This window comes from Topomyia yanbarensis, chromosome 3, assembly GCF_030247195.1.
Source record: "Topomyia yanbarensis strain Yona2022 chromosome 3, ASM3024719v1, whole genome shotgun sequence".
In the NCBI taxonomy this organism is placed as follows: domain Eukaryota; kingdom Metazoa; phylum Arthropoda; class Insecta; order Diptera; family Culicidae; genus Topomyia; species Topomyia yanbarensis.
Window position 1 is genome coordinate 228,720 of NC_080672.1, and position 18,951 is coordinate 247,670.

At 38.7% G+C, this 18,951-nt stretch overlaps 1 protein-coding gene across 1 annotated transcript in view; it reads right to left on the minus strand.

Moving 5' to 3' along the window:
• The window catches only part of LOC131692705 (autophagy-related protein 13 homolog), a 149,572-nt gene extending 134,151 nt beyond the window's left edge, over positions 1–15,421 (minus strand). Inside the window, exon 1 of the mRNA XM_058979908.1 lies at positions 15,101–15,421. Within this exon, the coding sequence (XP_058835891.1) occupies positions 15,101–15,250 (150 nt within the window). The 5' untranslated portion in view covers positions 15,251–15,421. The remainder of the gene's footprint in view (positions 1–15,100) is intronic.
• Between the last annotated feature and the right edge of the window lie 3,530 nt (positions 15,422–18,951).

Consider the following 18,951-nt stretch of genomic DNA (forward strand, 5'->3'; position numbering starts at 1 on the left):
CCTAACCGCTACGTTGAGTTTTTGTGATAATTTTTTCAATTAAAGGGGTTTCACGCTGAAACCCTTACTCCCCCTTAACCAACTTCCGCGAATGAGTGGTTTAGAGGTTGTAGCTCAAGTTGTTGTGCTCTGATCTTGATAAAATTTTGAGATTTTTTTTCATAAAAGAGTGCTAATCGCTGTACTTTGCAGCGGTACCGTCTTCGAGAAGGTTGCAAATATCGAGCAATTGAGTAATACATCCAAAGCCTGGAACATTAAACAGTGCCCTGAATCCGGGCTGCTCGATCAGTTGCTGATGAAACTCGATGGATGTGTTTTGAGTGATCCTATGCGATAACGGATTTCAAACAAATTCCGTTGCTCAAATTTTTCGCTGATTAGATAACGAAACAATTATGATTTGGCAAGGGGTCTGCTCCTGTGACAAGAAAAGCAGCGTTTTCGTGATAGATAATAAATACTACGAGTTTGAAAGTAAAGAAAGTTCCTCAACAAACGGATGTTAACCTTCACTAAGTCCCATTATGTGTCGTTATGTTTGTACAGACTTAGCTAGCTGTCATTACAGCAATGGTGTGCTACAATGGACAGCTATGAAGTCCAGTTCATCCCGAAAGAGCAGAATCCGCCAAATTGTCCACAGCTCCGTTCAACAGCGAAGTATTGGGCGATAATGAAGCGCAATATCCAGCAACCTTGGTCGGATGAATGATTGGTGGAATCAGCAGGCCAAGACCGTGACTGCAGAAGGTGAGCGCCGAATGAAGAGTGATATCAACAGAAAAATACGTGGATTTCTTCGAAAGGTTAAGCAAATACATGCAATTGAAAGTGACACATTTCTAAGTATCTAGCCTTCACTGTTAGTTGCAGGGTTTGTAATTTTCCCTTTCGTGAACAGAGCTATGGACGATATGTCTACTATGAAAGAAAAAGATGTGCGATAAACTGCTTGTCGTGAAAACGTGCTCTAATTTCAAACTCTGGTTGGCTGCCATGAAAATCGAAGTCTTTCGACTACAGTTGCAGATTTTCTGCCAGATCAACAATTTACCAGTCACATTATGATGATGATGATGTAATGAATCCACCATCTGTGCAAGGGCTACACCAGTGGCTGCAGTTGCTTTTAACAGCAAAACCAAATGTTACTAGCAAATGACTTTCAATTTATTGCTGTATGAAGGGCCAAAAAGGGTTGGATCCATAAGCAGAGGTTCTTATGCGCACTCCACCGGGACAAAGAATCTCCTTCCAACAATAACATCCAGACGTTTGAATAGCAGCATTTGCAATACTCGTTAAGGCCCTACCCGATGATTTGTGTGAGAAGAGCGCGTCAAACTTGCTGTGCCGTGACAGATAAAAATATCTACATGATTCCGAAGAATTAGGAAGTTAGTGCAGATATTATTAACTTCTGACTAGAGACAGGCGAGCCACGTATCCTAATCCATGACACAGTTCGTATGATGTCCTGATGCACCCTCCCGGCCCAAAGAATAAAATAATTAAATATCACGTAAAAATGCATATAATGAATGTACTGAATATAATTTAATTATGGATAATAAAAAGTTTTAATTTACCGATCACATTATCCGCAAAAACTAACCGCATAGAGAGTGCCAACATTAACTTTTCAACGGGGAGAGATAGAAATTGGGTGTATTCTACAAAGTTGTAGAACAGGCAATTTGCAGTAATTCTTCCGAACGGCTCAATATTCGCTCTTATATGAAAAGTTAGTGTATCTTCAGCACATTTTATGGTTTACGTGGTGGTATCAAAGTTTTTCGCAACTTGGCCGATAGGGCGGCGCTTCGCCTTTCTTTCCAGCGAGGCTTGATAAAAGCATGGTGTATTTGGCAAAGTTCTAGAAAATTTTATTTTTCACCCCTTCTGAAAGTAATAATGTTTAGAGAAAAAGCACATTTTAGCCCACAACCCACTTATTATAAGTTATATTGTTATATTTAAAAAGGCATATTTACTTGCGTCTTCTTGCAGTAACTCTTATACGACACAACAAATGGTAAACAACATTTTTTATTGTCGCGTTCCAAAGTTATGGGTGATACCAGATATAGTAAAAAGCCACTATACAGCATTCGAACGAACCTTGTAGCCTTTGTCTATCACTAAGGTATCAGCTCCACACTCGTACCGTTAGTGCCGGTTCAGTTGAATTCACCGTGCGATGAGTACTTTTTTTTTTTTTTTTTTTTTTATACCCTCCACTATCCCCCACACCAAAGAGCTCACACAGAGAGCCCCCTGGTAATGGACACAACAAGTAAACAAAAAGAAACGCGGAGATCAAAACAACAATCAAAATAATATGAAATCCCAGTGGAACTTAGTTCCTTTGAAGGGATTCACAAAAAATGAGCTTAATTTAAATCAAAAATTTAATTATTAACTTAATGATAACTTAATGATAACGTGGTTTAAAACAAAAAGGAAATTAAAGTAAATTTAAACTTATGAAGTAGGGAAAAACTAGCAGAAGCCAGAAAAAACCTACAGGTTTGAATGGTTGATACGCTTAAAATATATATTCGTTTACGTTCCTCAGTATATGCTGCTTAAGCTTGCTTTTGAAAAGAATATTGTTTGTTATAGCTTTTAATTCTATGGGAAGTACGTTAAATTTCGATGGTCCGTGATATGTAATGCGCGCAAGACCAAGGTTGGTACATGCACTGCTTCTCAATAGTTCGTTTGCGCTTCTAGTGTTCTGAATGTTTACCCGAGCCGCGAATACAAGATTGTGATGGAATTTCTGGTTGTGTAACGTATTGTGTACAAATATGATTGACTGAGAGTCGCGTATACCTACAATGGGGATAATTCTGTGGCGTAAGCTAGTGAAAAGTGAAACTGTAGAAAACAAGGTCGGCAGATTGTAGATTACTTTAATGCATCTATTCTGCAATGTTTGGATTCTTTTCAATTTCGATTTAGCAGCATGACCCCAGACTATAATCAAATATTGAATTATTGACTGAATGCATGCATAATAGAATCGCAACAATGAGTCATTAGGCACAAAAGAACGCACCCTTCTCATTAGGCCGCATAATGATGAGACTTTGGTAGCTACATGATGTATATGACTGTCCCATGAAAGACATGGGTCTAAATAAAGTCCTAAGTATTGGAATGATGAAACTTTTTCAATGTGCAATGTTCCGACACATGGATCCGCATGTTGTGAAATTTTTTTCCGTGGTGAGTGAAAAACCATGTACTTTGTTTTTGTCAGGTTCATGGAGAGGTGATTCCCGTTAAAATATTCTAGGAGGGTAGCAAGATCAGATTCAATGTCATTAATAATAGACTGAACACTACAATGGGGATAGAACAGTGCTGTGTCATCAGCGAAAAGTCTTGGTGTCCCATGCAGTTTCAAATTTTCTATATCGTTGATGAAAATCAAGAATAGCAAAGGCCCTATGTTGCTCCCTTGCGGGACTCCAATGTCTATCGGTCGTAAGGTACTGCGAGCGCCATTTATCACCACAAATTGTTTTCGTTCTGATAAATAACTTCTAATCAATTCGTTGGCAACACCTCTTATTCCATATCTATCGAGTTTGGCTAGTAAAATTCTGTGGTTTATAGTATCAAAAGCTTTCTTAAGATCGATGAATAAGCCTCCAACGATCTTTTTTTGGTCAATGTTACAGAGCAATTCATCAATGAGCTCGGTAATACCAGTCACAGTTCCACACCCTTCCCGAAAGCCATACTGAAGTTTATAAAGAACATTATTGGCACACAAAAAGTTAACAAGTCGGTTGGTTAAGAGCTTTTCCAAAATTTTATTCAGTACCGACAGGGTTGAAATAGGTCGATAATTCGTAGGGTCGTAAGAGTCACCGGATTTGAATACAGGCGTTACCTTAGCGATTTTCAAAACATTTGGATAAGAGCCCGTTACTATTATACGATTGAATAGTTTACTAATGATCACGGAGAGAGGTCCTATGTTGGCTTTCATAAGATCTGCCGATATGTTATCATGCCCCCTACTTTTTTTAACGTCAAGCTGACTTATGAGAATACTAACTTCACTTACACTAGCAGGTCTCAAAAAAATAGAATTGCTTACACTCTTTACTGATTTCAAGAAATCAAAATTGTTTTTCGGGAGATTATCGGCTAGGTTATTTCCAATCGTGGAGAAGAAACTATTGAACACTTCAGCAATATCTTGATCAGATTCAAGAGTGCTTCCATCGTTTTTTAATTTTATAGGTTCACTAACTTTGGTGCGACCAAAAATTTGATTTAATTTTTTCCACACGTTTGTATGGCTTGAGCTTTTTAGTATATTTTCGTAATAGTCACTTTTGCATCTCTTTTTGGCAATCTTAACTTTTTTTGAAACATGTTCTAGCATTTCAGCAGCTTGCGCATCGTGAGGATTCCTTTTGACTTTATCAAGATATTTATTCTTTATTTGTATCAAACGCCAAAGACTGAAGGTCATCCATGGACAGATTTCATTTTTAACTCTAACGGTTTTAGTAAACGTTCTGGTACAATCGGTCAACAATTTGTTATAGGTTGTAATAAGAATATTCAAGGTAGCTTCAACATCATCGGTAGTTTGAAAACTGTTTAAAAATGTGGAGAATTGGCTCTGTAGCTTAACACGATCGACGATATTCATTCCGAGTTCCTGTTGCTGCTTACCTAAATTCACAGGAAGGGACGAAATGACAGGAAGATGATCACTAATGTCGCTGTAAATTGTATGATTTTTCAACTGAGAAGCGGAGTCAATGGAGCAAATAAAATGATCCAAAATGTTGTTACTTATTGGACGTGTTGCAACAGTATTTGTGCACACATAGCTGTACGATTCTAGTAATTGTTTGTATCTAATTACCACGTTATTATTGTGTAGATTGATTGGAATGTTCACATCGCCAGCAATGAAATATGGTTTAGATGGAGTAGAGTTAGATAACCAATTTTCTAACATATTCTGAAAAGTGTTGTAGTCAAAAGATGGTGGCCGATACACACCAATAACATTATACAGATGGCCGCGGAATTTTATTTCTAAATGAACGTAGTGCAAGCCATTGATTGTTTGATTATCTGTCAATTTACATTCCAATGAATTTCTCACGAATACTGCTAAACCGCCTGACGAGTTATTACGACATGAGAAAAAAGGACGATAGCCAGGAATATTGTAAATGCCACAGTTCTCTTTCTTTATCCATGTCTCACCAATAACAATAACATCAATACCTAGCTTACATTCATTCACAAAGTAAATCACTTCATCAAACTTTTCAAAAACATTTAATCCTCTAACATTCCACTGAGCAACATTTAAACAATTAGTACCATCCAATTCACATTTTTCGTTAAAATCATGCAAATTATCATAAAATCTATTTAAAATCATATTCGGTGTAGAATCCATTTTTCATGATTGGCAACCCAAATTTTTAAGAAATTTCTGAAATTTATTGTGTGCTTTTCTTCCGCTTAGGCGAAGGAGATTGCACAGAAGTTGACGCACAATCAGGTGTATGTACTGGTTTCAAAAAATGTTTCATGACACGATTGAGATCTTCTCGAGTTTTTACCAATTCCGGCTTACTATTGTCATCTTGTTTTATCAATATGACTCCACCCCTTCCTGCCCAAATGTGCTTCACGTTTAACAATTCTTGTGATTCCCTGAGTTCTTTGAGCAACTCCAGAGCTAATGGAGTCAGTTCATCGCGCAAGGTCACGTTTGTGGCTCTACCGTTAACTACAAACTCTTCATCAATCGAAGTTGACAATAATTTTCCGAATTGTTTCTTTTTAGTAAAAACTGCCTCTTTCAACTCTTTACAATACTTGTTTACTGCTAGAGGCAACCAACGAGCACCGTCGCACGACACCATACACCACACCTACAACGAGCGACATGCGAGATTAAACGCACCATTTTTTGATTGACACCAGAGTCGAGTGTTTTTTTTTTTCATTTACCAAAATCAGACGAAAATTATGAGACAGCGACGCTACTTTCTAAAGCATCGGAACTTTGCAAAAACGAAAATGAGACAACGGCCTAGGACAAATCATACGAGTAAGATCAATTTAATTATTTCCTACGCAGTATGCACACTCATTTTCGCTTTGCGATTGAGAGCGACATTAGTCCGTTCGATATTGAACGTAGTGCTGGGCGAACGAAAATACACTATTGGCGATATTAAATTGTCGTTGTTCGATTTCATGGAATTAGAAGCTAGCGATGATATTGGACGACTGAAGCACTATTGATGTGCATATTTCCCGTTGTTGCTGCGTTCTAGTTGCAGTTCGATGATGCGCATTGCTATAATTTCATTTAATGAAAATTAAAATGAGGGTCAAAATAGCTGACTAAAAATTAAAACGAGATTGAATTTTGGTATTGTCATAGGAAAACGAAAGTCGCTGCTTCTATGTCGCCGGCTATGTCTTTTTTGTTTTGTTTTGTATGTATTTAGTGATGAAGGAGGCAGCAAAAAGATGGAAGTGAATCCAGTGGGTTTCATCGTTCAATGATTCAGATTGACACAGTCCAAAGTAATAGGCGATAACTCCCCATTACAATTCGTTCATATGTTCATATTCCTGTGGAACATTTCTTTATTTTTACACCAACTTTGCTTTTGAACGGTAATGTTCGGTACCATTTTTTCCAAAATCTTTTCACATTGGTTTAGCAGGAATCCGAAACTTCTGGTAATATTTTAATTGTTTCTGCTCCCCAGTCCAATGCATTAGGAAAAGTAAAGGGTAATTGTTTTTTTCAAAGACCCTAGCAATTATTAAAAAATATGGACCACTTTTTCTTATTACTAGAAGAAATACTTTTTTCAAAACTAACTTTGCTTTGACTATACCTCTTTAATGGTGTCCGATTAAGCTTGAGTTGATGTATAATTGAATATATTGAACATCTCTAGTTCTCCATACAAACTTTTGATTTTAAACGTTTCATTTTTTTCATAAAAAATATTCTGGTGTTTTTAGGAACCCCTAAACTGCGGATAGTTTTTCTGTTTTTCTATCCCATATCTCGTTATATTTTTTTTCGCAGTGTTATTTATAGAAAGGTGGTGATCATCAATTCGAAATTAGTGAAGAGCACCGGGCTTGGCGATAGAAAAGTTCGTAATATGTGAAACATTATTCTAATCGATGTCTACGTTTGAATGTCAGATAAGCACAGAAAAAACGACTTCACACACATTTTTTCATAGATCGACGATTTGTTGGTGGAGTTGCTGAGACCAAAAGCAATATTTCAATTTCATTATAGTGGCTGTAGAGTGAAAATATTGCCATGTCCGTCCTTCTGATCGCGTAGTGAAACATTTGTTGTAAGTGAAAATACAGTTCCATCATATACGAAATTCAGCACAAATAATCTTCAACGGTTTAACCGGGAAAGGAAGCTTTGTTGTGCTTCACAAACCGGAACACATCGTACGACTACACGTTATCTTATTACTCAGAGGTGGAATCCGCAAGGATTGTAAACGCTCGAAACTTGTTCCACGGAATTTCGATAACTGTTAAAAGTACGGATGACTTGAAGTATTCTTTTTTATCTGAAACTTTGTTTTCAGATCACGTTATGTACATATCAAGATCAGAAAACTACCAGATCAGTATTTAGGCGGAATACGATGGAAAGCCGTAAACTGAACCAGAAAGACAAGAAACCATCGCTTTAACTAAATTCAACACCCTACTTTCGATATTATCAGTTAAATCACAAACGGTTGTCCAACCAGCAGCTATTGTTCAGTCAGTAAAGAATGCTGTAACACCAAAGACACCATTTAACTCCCAATCACCAGCACCATCGAGGAAACAAATGTCAAGTTACAAAGCATATATGTGCTCAGGATAACGTTGCAAATAAACATGTGAATACAAAGAAGATGGATATACGATCGCAACCCTTAAGCTGTCTGCAGACGAAGCAACAGGACATACACCGCAAAAAATATTCGCTGTGGATTTGGTTCTAGCTATTCCAATACTATTGCTGTTGCCGCGCATCAATCCAACTGCGACGACAGCATGAACGAATATGATGATTCGAGAGAAGGCGGACAAAAAACACCAATTAAAATCAGGTGGACCAACTACTGCAACAAGAAAGTGGATGTCCACTCGTAGCACACAGTAGCTGTCTATTGCATAAACGAAAATGTCTTAAATCAAACTTAATTAATTTTTCAATATTTTCATCCAATCACCGTTGCAATGCCGTAAATATTCCATCAATCTGCACGGTTTGCAGAAAAATGAGAAAAAAAAACCATCATACAAGATTTATGCCATTTCAGAGTGAGATGAGCGACGGTTCGAAGCTGCGAGCGAATTGTACATATGCGTCAAATGTAAATCAAATCGGACACAGGCTTGGATGGATGCAACTGAACCGTGCTTTGGTGGTTATTGCACTCCATTAAAAACTAGAATTAATCATGAGTGGAATTTTCCCATTCCACGTTTGGACACGATTAGAATATTAATACCCAAAGACGGAAAGTTGTTTTCTGTGCCTTCGGAGGATCCTTTGTTCACATTCAAAATTCATGACGCATTGTTCTGCGGGTTGCAGGTAGACTAACAATTACCATCAAATAAAGTGTTTGTGCAGTTTTACACCTTGTTGATAACTGATCAATGCATTGGTTATTAAAATTTAGCATTTTAGCTGGTCGAATTGAACTATAATTCTGATTAGAATCGTTTGAGACTTCCGCCGGAAATCAATCCACCATGATGCTTAATTGTCAACATGATGCTGAGCGATAAGCAAGCAAAATCGACTGATACGCTGATTGCTGAGTGCCGACTCAGCGGGTGTGAAGTGGACAATAATTGCAATGTGATACTTTTTGTTGTATCATCCATCACGCGAATGCGTTCCAACAGGTTAGCACAGACAGGGAGAAGACTTTATTCCACCTCAACGGATGCCGGCAACCAGTTTTGTGTGGTTCATTCTGGAACACTCGCATCACAAGTTTGCGATGATTTGGCGCCACTACTTATTCATCGAGAAAGAAGGAGAGTGCAAACATTGGACTTTTACACGTGAGGTTCGTTTGACTTGGATTCGATCGATTGTTTGTTGCTGTAGCTCATTTGAATGTGTAGTATTTTACGCCAGAGGTCACCTTTGGTTTTCAAATCTTCAACACACCAATAAAAAGTGGTCGGGGTCCGCAGGAGCATGCATCATCTGAGATAGTGCCATTTTTCGCAGATGTGCTAGAAGTCTGGAGTTATTACTAATTCGTTTCGATAGAATAACAATCGTCTATTGAAGGCCGCTGACTTAAATCATGGTGTTGCAGAAACCGACGAAATTGTGCTGAAACATAATCTGCCTTTATTGGCTCTATTCCATTCAGTCTGCCATTTTTCCTTAGCCAGTCGATAATTCGGAAACGAAATGTCGAACACGCTGTAAAAGCATAGTCGGCAAACTCGTCAAGCAGTATACTTTTGTGATATGGTAGCTGGATGAAATTTGTCACCGAACCTTTGAATTCAACAGATATAACACATTGTATGATCTCGTACCAAGCCTTATGGTTATCTAGATTCCGCATCTGAAGACTCATTGCCCTTCTTAAGCTATCTGTCGTGATGAGGCTCTTTCCTGCTAGTTTTTTTTTTGTAGCTGTATGGCCCACATCACACCCATAGACATCTGTTGTAGTGTGGAAGGTTTACCAGTAGATATCTTTCGATAACTGCTTCAGGACTGCTTATAGTCTCTTAGGTTATTAGTCTGTTTGGCGTATTCTGGTAATACGTTGAATAAATTACAGCCATTCTAAAATTAGGAGTTCTGTGTACAAGATTTCATGGCGCTCAACGATCTCAGGTTGCCGGCTTGTCCGGTTTTATATCGGTACACATCTTCCCCGTACACAACAATGCTACACAGGTACGGCGGCGCCATTCCATTTATTACTCTGAAGATAAAACAAATGTGTTATATTCAATACTTTGCTGAACTGACATCCATAATAAACAAATGAGCATTAAATATCATGGAGTTAATCTGTCACATCGTAGTAACAGTCGCATTACATTGTTTTTGGAGAATCGGCATTCGTTTACGCTGTTTCTTGGACGCTAGGAACATAATAGAAGCAGAGTAATCAAAATAATCATCCCTCCATCTATTTCAACAGTTGCAGTACTTTCATACCTCGACCGCGTAGTTACAATCATATATTTGGTATTGGAAATGTTTAGTTAACGTTTTTGCACTTCCATCAATCACTAAAGATTGTCAAATCGAGGTTCGTTAGCCTGATGCACTAATTGAAACTGTCACAGATGATAAATAAAACTGTGTCATCGGCAAACAGAAAAAAACATCATGTCGTTAATGTATAGGATACACAAAAGTGGTGATAGTATACTATCTTGTTGAGCCCCAAGGTTAATTTCAGCTACCGAAGATGTAGAGCTGACCCAAGTAACAATTTAAGTTTTATAGCACGCTACAAATGTAATCTAAATTTTATGAGTGGCTTTAAAACTATAATATAGCTTCAGTGGTTACTAGGGGATGTACCTTGTAACTTGCGCATGTATTTCTAGAAATTGCAAAGCCACTCGAGCGCATTTCTTTTTACGCCAGTTCGTATAAACCGATTTATTCTGTAATGAAATTCGTAGCATCTTCTTGTAAATTTCATAAGTTTTGTGAATGAAATAAAAGAAATAACGTGTTAATTATTAAAAAAAAAAACAATTAATTTCATTGTTTAATATTTGTTTATTTGATTGTTTATTTATGACACTTTACACCTTTGGGTGGTGCATTCGTGTCAAGGAAGTAATATATGGTTTACATTTTATTCGTTTCGATCAATTCAGTGTTCAAATTTGTGCATCAAGTTTGCTCTGTCGTATAAAGTTTAGTATCTTCGCTTCGCTGCTTTCCTCGCCATTCAGTGCATCTCTTAAATTAGTTTTGCTGATACCATGCCGTTGTCTCTCGTTGGTGTATTTCCTGCTATCACGTGCCGTACATCTACTGCTACTCCACAGCAATCACAATTCGGTGGAGCTTCTGTCTTTAGAAGGAATGTATGGGTCAGTTTGTGTGACCGATTCTTAACCGAGCCAGTATACGTTGGTCGGCAGCACTGTTTCGCTCCGTCCATCGCTGTGTATCGCATTTGATTTTTCGCAGCTTTGGTCCTCGGGAACCAAACCATTGCATGTCTCAATGTCGCCGTATCGCGCTTTTTATTGCTGTGCTCTTGCCTCGTTCGCAAGTCGATCTGCCTCGTCATTACCTGTTATGCCACTATGTCCTAGGGTCCAGACGAATCGAACAGGTTTGCTCTGTGCTAATGCTTCTGCCCCCTGGATCCAGGAATGCTTCGATTTGCCGCCTTCTAAGGCCAACAGGCAGCTCGCAGAGTCTGTAAGAATGACCAGTTCGTTCGGGATGTTTAGTATTGACAAAGCCATCTTAATTGCATACACTTCCGCAGACAATACGCTGCAGTATTGCGGAAGACTGTGTGTTCCCGCTATACCAACACCATAGAGTCCGGCTCCGACTGTAACATCACATTTCGAGCCGTCGGTGTATAATACAGTCGATTGCTGGAATCGGTTTTTTCAACAGTTCTTCGACTATTGGTCGAACATTTGCCGGGTGGGTCTCCGGCCCGTACAACTTTTTTCACATCCCAAACAATCGTCGGTTTCGCTGTGTACCCTTCTTCGGGAAAGCGTGCCTATTATGGGCAACGTTGCTCCGGTGAATTGCTGCGTAAGCTCCGACGCTCGTCGGATCAGTGGGAGGCCACTGTTGTTACGGTCTTTCTCCAGCACTCGTAAAGTAATCCGCGCAATCGACTGTACCGCTAGTAGTTCGAAGGGAAGTGTTCCTGCTTCGGCAATAATCGAATGGATTGGGCTGGTAACAAATGCACCAGAAGTGAAACGAACCATTTTGTTGTAAGCAGGTGCGAGTGTCTGCAGCGATGTTTGGCCTCCTCTGCTCACTAGGCCTATCCCATAAATTAGCTTCGAAGTGATCATCACCGATCCCACTTGAAGTAATGTTAACAATCCGATGTCAGGATTCGCAGGACTTCTACACCATCTTGCAATGCGCTTTAAAATTCAAAGTCTGGTCCAACGTTATACCGAGGATCCTCAATCGGTTTGTTTTCGGGACAACTACACGGTCGATAGTGAGGTTACGCACTGGGTCTCGACGTGCGTTGGGACTATAGTAAAAGATGTTTGACTTTGTAGCACAAATCACGAAGCCAACATTCTTCGTCCATTTTTCGACAGCCTTAACCGCGGTCAGCAGTTTTCGATGTAGACCTTCTGTTTTGCGACCTCGCACCACAAGCAGTATGTCGTCCGCATGCAAAAGTATTTCCACGCCAGCTGGAATTACTTTAAAGATCGGTTGCATCGCGACGAGGAACAGTGCCACTGGTGGTACTTCATTTTCCAGTTCATATATTTCTGACAGCTGATTTCCTATGCAAACCTGGAACTTCCTTTCGGAGAGAAAGCTTTGCAGCATGTTGATCATTTGACCTCGTATTCTCCAAGACTTTAGTGTGCGAAGAATACCATGCCGCCATGTTGTATCGTATGCCTTGGAGAGTTCCAACGAAGCTATGAGACCGTGCTCGTCGGTTGTTGGGAGCGATCTCTCTAGCTCTGCAAAGTTTGTATCGACGCCGTCCTGAACGAAAAGCATGTTGCCGTTTATCGAGTCGTCCACTTGACTCCAGTGCGATGATGAGTCTGCGATTTACGATACGCTCGAACAGCTTTGCCATACAGCTAGTGAGCGACATCGGGCGAAAAGCAGCAGGTCCAGAGTCGTTGCAATTTGATTTTTTCATAGGGATAACTATAGCGTTTCGCCAGGGAAAAACACCGCTGTGCCAAACAACGTTGAAGATCTCGAGAAGTGTTACCTTCACGGATAACGGGAGTCGGCGAAGAAGCGGATAGCTTATCATGTCAGGACCTGTCGAGACACTTCGCCCTTTGTCCAAAGACCACATCAGTTCATTCACGGTAAGGTCAGTGTTTACACATCATTGCTATCGGACGAGTAATTTACACGCCATTGCTCGGCTCGCGCCTTCGTCGCTTGAAATGATGTAGAGTAGCTCGATGTCGCCAATCTTTCACTGTAGTGTTTTGCTAGCTCTTCGCTACTTCTTCGGGGTTGTTCGTAAAGTCGTCCGATCGCTTGAATACTACAGTGCTTCGTTGCCGGTTACCACGCAAAGTATTCACTGTACGCCACAGCTCAGTTATTGTGCTACTCGGCGAAATCTTAGCCACAAAATCCTCCCATGACTGTTATTTCGCTAGCTTAACCGTTTTTCGTGCTGCTGCTCGTAATTCCTGAAATCGTCTGAGCACTGTTGGGCTGTCTGGATCCGATATATCCAGACGTCAAAGAGCACGGAGATGCTTTCTACGCTGCCTAACAGCTTTCTTCACTTCAGGGCACCACAATGGTACAGCTTTTGGTTCAGTTCGGCCACTACTTCGATTGTCACGATTGTATCCGCGAATTTATCAATGTCCCACTCATCTGTAATGTTGATGGACTCAGCCGTGATGCGCTCATACAAAGGCCAGTCTGCTCGATCATAGAGCCATTTTTGTCGAGTTTTTGTGCATTCGACCAACTAGGGATGGAGATTGTGATCCGGATGTGATCGCTGGTATGTGTGTCCGGAAGGGTTCGCCAGGTGAACTTTCGAGCCAGGTTTTCCGAACAGAAGGAAATATCAATAGCTGTAGTATTGCCCGTTGCGGGGTCGATGCGAGTTGGAGAATAGTCGTTCAGAATCACGAGCTTTCTACTCAAAATAGTTTCTGCGATGAAGCGACCAAGCGCGTTCGATTACTTAGATCCTCAAGCGATGTGATGTGCGTTAAAGTTTAATGCATTGCGAATGTTTTTGGATATGAATTTTATCATAATTACAATAAAATCTCCCTACACACTGGTTAGTTCGACTGGTCTGTCTATGAAAGTACCATCTCTATCACTATACATGTGTTTTGACAGCTCGCAGCTTTGAAAGTGCGGTGTCTAGGTTGGTGGGAAGTGTGTATTATCCTCAGTGTAGTGATACTTGCACTGGCTTACTAAGCCAAACCAAATGTTTCGATTGTACTAGTTCTAATCAGCATAAAATGAGCTCCTTTTCTTGTGGGACACAACACAGGACTGGGTTTGCTAAGAAACACACAGCGTTTTTTCGTCATTGTGGCGCTAGCTTAGATCATTTTTGGTTCACCGTCTCTGTTTGTCGGGCAGATCTGTAGAATATGGAAATAGAATTCTCAGATTTTAGAGAAGCCTATGCTCCTATGTACTGCTGTTTGCTTTGAGAAGAGGCAGCGACATGTTTCAAAAGGTCTATTTGCCATGCTTAGTGGAAACTGCCAAAAAGAGTTTAAAATCAGTCTATACGTCAATATGCGGGCAGAGGATGCATGGGACAAATCAAAACTTATAACGTTTCTCTTTTTACCTGGTATTACACCGGTGTGGCGTAAAAAAAGACTGGTTACACCCGAATTTGGTGCAGCACCAATTACATCGGTGTAGTGCACTTTCAAAAAAGAAATTGCAGGACATAAAATCATATTCCATGGTTGTCTTTGATTCAAATTACCGATCTTATATGTTAAGTTATTTGGATTCTGTTGGTTCAATTCCCACTCTACCATTTGGGTCAATACGTTAGACAAGAATGCAGGTTAGGTGAGTTTTGAACTTCCAAGCTCAAACCAGTTCTACCAAGTATAACAGCATGGATATGGTACTGAACCCCTAGAATGTATTCATTTCTATCACCTTTGTGATTTCATTGACCTAAACAATGTTGACATTTTAATGCTGCCGAGTTTGGAACAGAGAACGGCCTTGTTCGTTTCCGAGTTTGGAATTTAATCGCCAGTCGCATAATGCGAGTAGTAGCAATAAAAACGAAGAACATTTTTTTAACAATCAAGTACTCACCCAATCATTGCCGGACGATTTAGGATTACAATCGGTTTTGATTTTCTCACCCAGCCGAGACTGTACGATAATCTGCGCCGATTTCATGGCTAAAATTTTGACAAACTTTTCTAAGCTGCTTTTGTCCTGTACGTTCGGTTGGCAAGCCATTTTCGTTTGATTTTAAACACCCTGAAATTGAAACTGATACAAACACGATTTGCGATCACGATTAGAACATAACTGTGCACAGCAAGATTGCAAATTCACTATTTTTCCACTTTTTTCACGAATTACGATAGCGAGAATAGCAAAATTCCGTATTATCGTTTTTACACAGGAAAGCCAGGTAAACGGTAAACGAAAAATGAAAACAATGACATTGACAGCTTGGATTGAACGATAAAACGTGACACCATTTTCTGCCTGGCAGGGTGGCCAGATTGAATTCTTTAATATTGGTAGACTCAATAAAAGGTGCTAAAAGTTTAACTGTATTTATAGATAATCGGGTAATTGGGCTCCCTCTCTATCGTTTTTTTGCTGGAGGAAGAAGGATGCACATATTTAAAATAATCTACTGTTGGAGAATACAAATTCTCCGTGTGAGTTGAGCAAAAAATTGAAAAAGATCTGTATTTTTCGTTAGGAGTATTAAAATATCGGTACTTTTATTCTGGTCACACATTAAGTCAAACTGGAAAATGACCCGGATTTATTGCTGGCGCCAGAACATGGCACATAGAACGGATATGTGCGCTTGATATATGTAACAATTCTTCTCCCTACATATTTTATGCATGAAATAAATAGAATTTTCAAAAGGATTCTTATCAGCGTAGGGTTGAGCTTCCATTTCTCCAAATTTATCTGCATTATACAGATGTTCAAGTGTTAGGGTGGGTGCTCCTATAGTTGAGGTGTACCAATAGTTGCAGTAATAAGTTATACGCCTAACTAATGTACCAACCATCAACAAATATTTTTTTATCGATTCATCGCACTGAAATTATGCGACAATAAAACTGTTATCCTTGAAATTTGCTCAAATAACTATTAAAAAAAATGATTTTCTTAGAATTTTAAGCTCCCTTGCACCTATAGTTGATATAGTGTACCTATAGTTGCAAGTCCCATAAGAAAGCAATGGGATTTGCAACAATAGGAACCGAAATTAGCATTTGCACCACTATTGGTACATGTGTTTCTATAGTGGTACAAACGGTTTTGAATACATAAATTGGTTTTTAAACCATCTTTATATTTTTCCTATGAAGTAGGGACTGAAAGCTTTCGTTTAATGTATTAAAATTGCCCATAGGTCTATTCAACGATTTTTTTATCAAAAGTTTTCCTTTTCCTATTGGTACATCCACCCTAATGCAAATCATAGATTTAAAAAACAAAATCTGAAAAAGTGCCAGATGATTGAATATCAATGAGACTTTCTGGCAGAGCTCCAAACCTCCAAAAAAATTTCACTCCCAGATTCTAAGAGAGGATGCACAGTCGATTGAGTGGTAACGGGGCCCGAATAGAAATGTACAGTAACAAAACCATGATTTTCACTGTGACAGTACAGTAATTTTACAATAATTTACAGTAAGTTTTAGTGTTATGCTACAATACAAAAACAATAAACTTTAACGTTTTTACAGTAAATTTCAATGTAAAATAGACTTTTACAGTGAAAAAGGGGGGTGGTTATGTATCTTAACATTAAAAAAAATCAATTTTTCTCCATACATTTTTTTCTCGAAAACAGTAAAATTTAATGTGAATGCACTGTATCAGTTTTTTGCTGAACAGTGAAATTTATTGTTACATGAAATTTTATTGTAAATCTACTGTGAAAACTTGGCATCGAACAATGTTGAAACATTAATAACTATAATATTTATTGTTTTATGATTGTTTGTAGGGTAAATGCTATTGTAAAATTCTATCCGGGGGATAGGGGAGTTCCCATCTCAACTGTTCATATGGTCTTCCTAAACATGCTGCGCTTTTTATATTGATTTATATGGAAAAAAACAGCCGAGTAGTAGTAGAATTTTTGTATTGAAATGTGAAAGATTTCTTTTTTAAATAGTTTAAACGTTTCTTTTTAGTATAATTACGATAACGATTTCATTTATTTTTTAATTTTAGGCCCTTCAACGCGTTTTTTTATTAGTCCAAAACAGATTTTCGACCAAATCATCTGGCAGCTCTGGTGTGGCGAAACCTCATGTCGATAGGTCTGGTCACCGTGCACTGTATCAGCTGCTGATCTGACGTCTTAAAGCGACGCTACTGGGAATTGGTCGATTCCGTCGATTCACTTTTAGTGGTTTGTGTCTGAAACCTTTTACGGTGTAGTGTGTACCAGCTGGTGCAATCACTTTAGTGGGGACACATTGCTGAACAGATTTCTCTTGCATTCAAGCCGGTGTTATAAAATTAAAAACAGGTTTTTATTCAAATATGAAATTAATGGAGCAGCATGGCTCTCTGGTAGAGGGCACGGTGAGAGTATCGATAAAACGGACTTGATTATTTTTCGTCTTTCTCTAACATGATCAGAGATGTACCAAAGCGGATTTTTATAATTCTGGGGAAAAAAGGGTTTTCACAATTAAAACGGGTTTTTCATGAGAAATTTGGGTTTTTTGAAGTTTTTAAAACTGTAATTGATTGATCATTAATTTATTGTTATCTAAACATGTTTTTTTTTTTTTTATTAATGTGCATTATTGTCTTTGAGATTGATTTGAATCTGATAAGTTTTCCTCGATTTAATCATTGTCTGATCGCTGATCCCACATTTCTTTACCAATTTTGTGGTTAAATAGCATTCCAACACGAGCTGAACTAAGTCGATTGCGTTTCTTACTGCGAATTCACCACTAGCCGCAATTTGGGAGAGTATTGATCGCGGTGCCGTCTGTTTCTACTTATTACTCACTTTTACTTTTCACCGAATTAAGTAGGTATTTACTAAATTTTGAATAATGATCTAACTTTGTTAAAAGTGAAACAAATTCTAAAAAAATAATACCCATTTTAAATATACTAGAAAATAAAAATCTGACGGAGCTCTTCCATGCAAGAGTCGATTGAAACACCTTCAGTATCACCTCTCCCTCTCATCGATCGGGCCAAATCTCTCTCGTCTCGACGATCTGCCTATAGGAGACATTGGGGGTCGATAGGTCAATTGGGAGGAATTGGAGGCTGCAGCGGTGATCACGATAGTATTGGGAATATGTGATGACATCGTCACAGTTCCTCGATGGCGGAGTGGTTAACGCACCCAACAAGAGACTGGGAGATCGCAGGTTCGATTCTTGCTTGAGGACATATCTTTTCTCGGTATTTCCAATAGAAAGGTGAATTTTCACCGTTTCTTCATTCTCACCGTTCTGGTCATTCTTTCTCTGTTTGTTTTCCAGGGGACACGTTTATGAAAATCCTTAAGGAAAAAATCAAGACTCACGTCAAAACAAAGAATGCATTTTATGATATTTGAAATCAGTTTTACAAAGCATGTTCTATCCTATCTATTTTTGGTCGCTTAAATATAAATGCAGCATTCTTAAAAACGCTAAAGGAACATTATAAATTTGATAAAACGAAAAAAAAAACATGTTTTGGCTGAGTTGAAATGATTTGGGAAAAACCCGGTTGAAACCCAAAAATAGAAACCCAGAAGGATGAAATTTTTCCCAGCGGTACATCACTGAACATGATGGTTTACGATTGCACGCAGAAAAAAATGATTTGTAGATTCAATAAAAATATGGATTAAGTTCAATAAAAAAAATTATTGGTCGAGAGACAAGAAATTTATTTATTGAGTTCAATAAAATTTATGTATTGTTGCAAAAAAA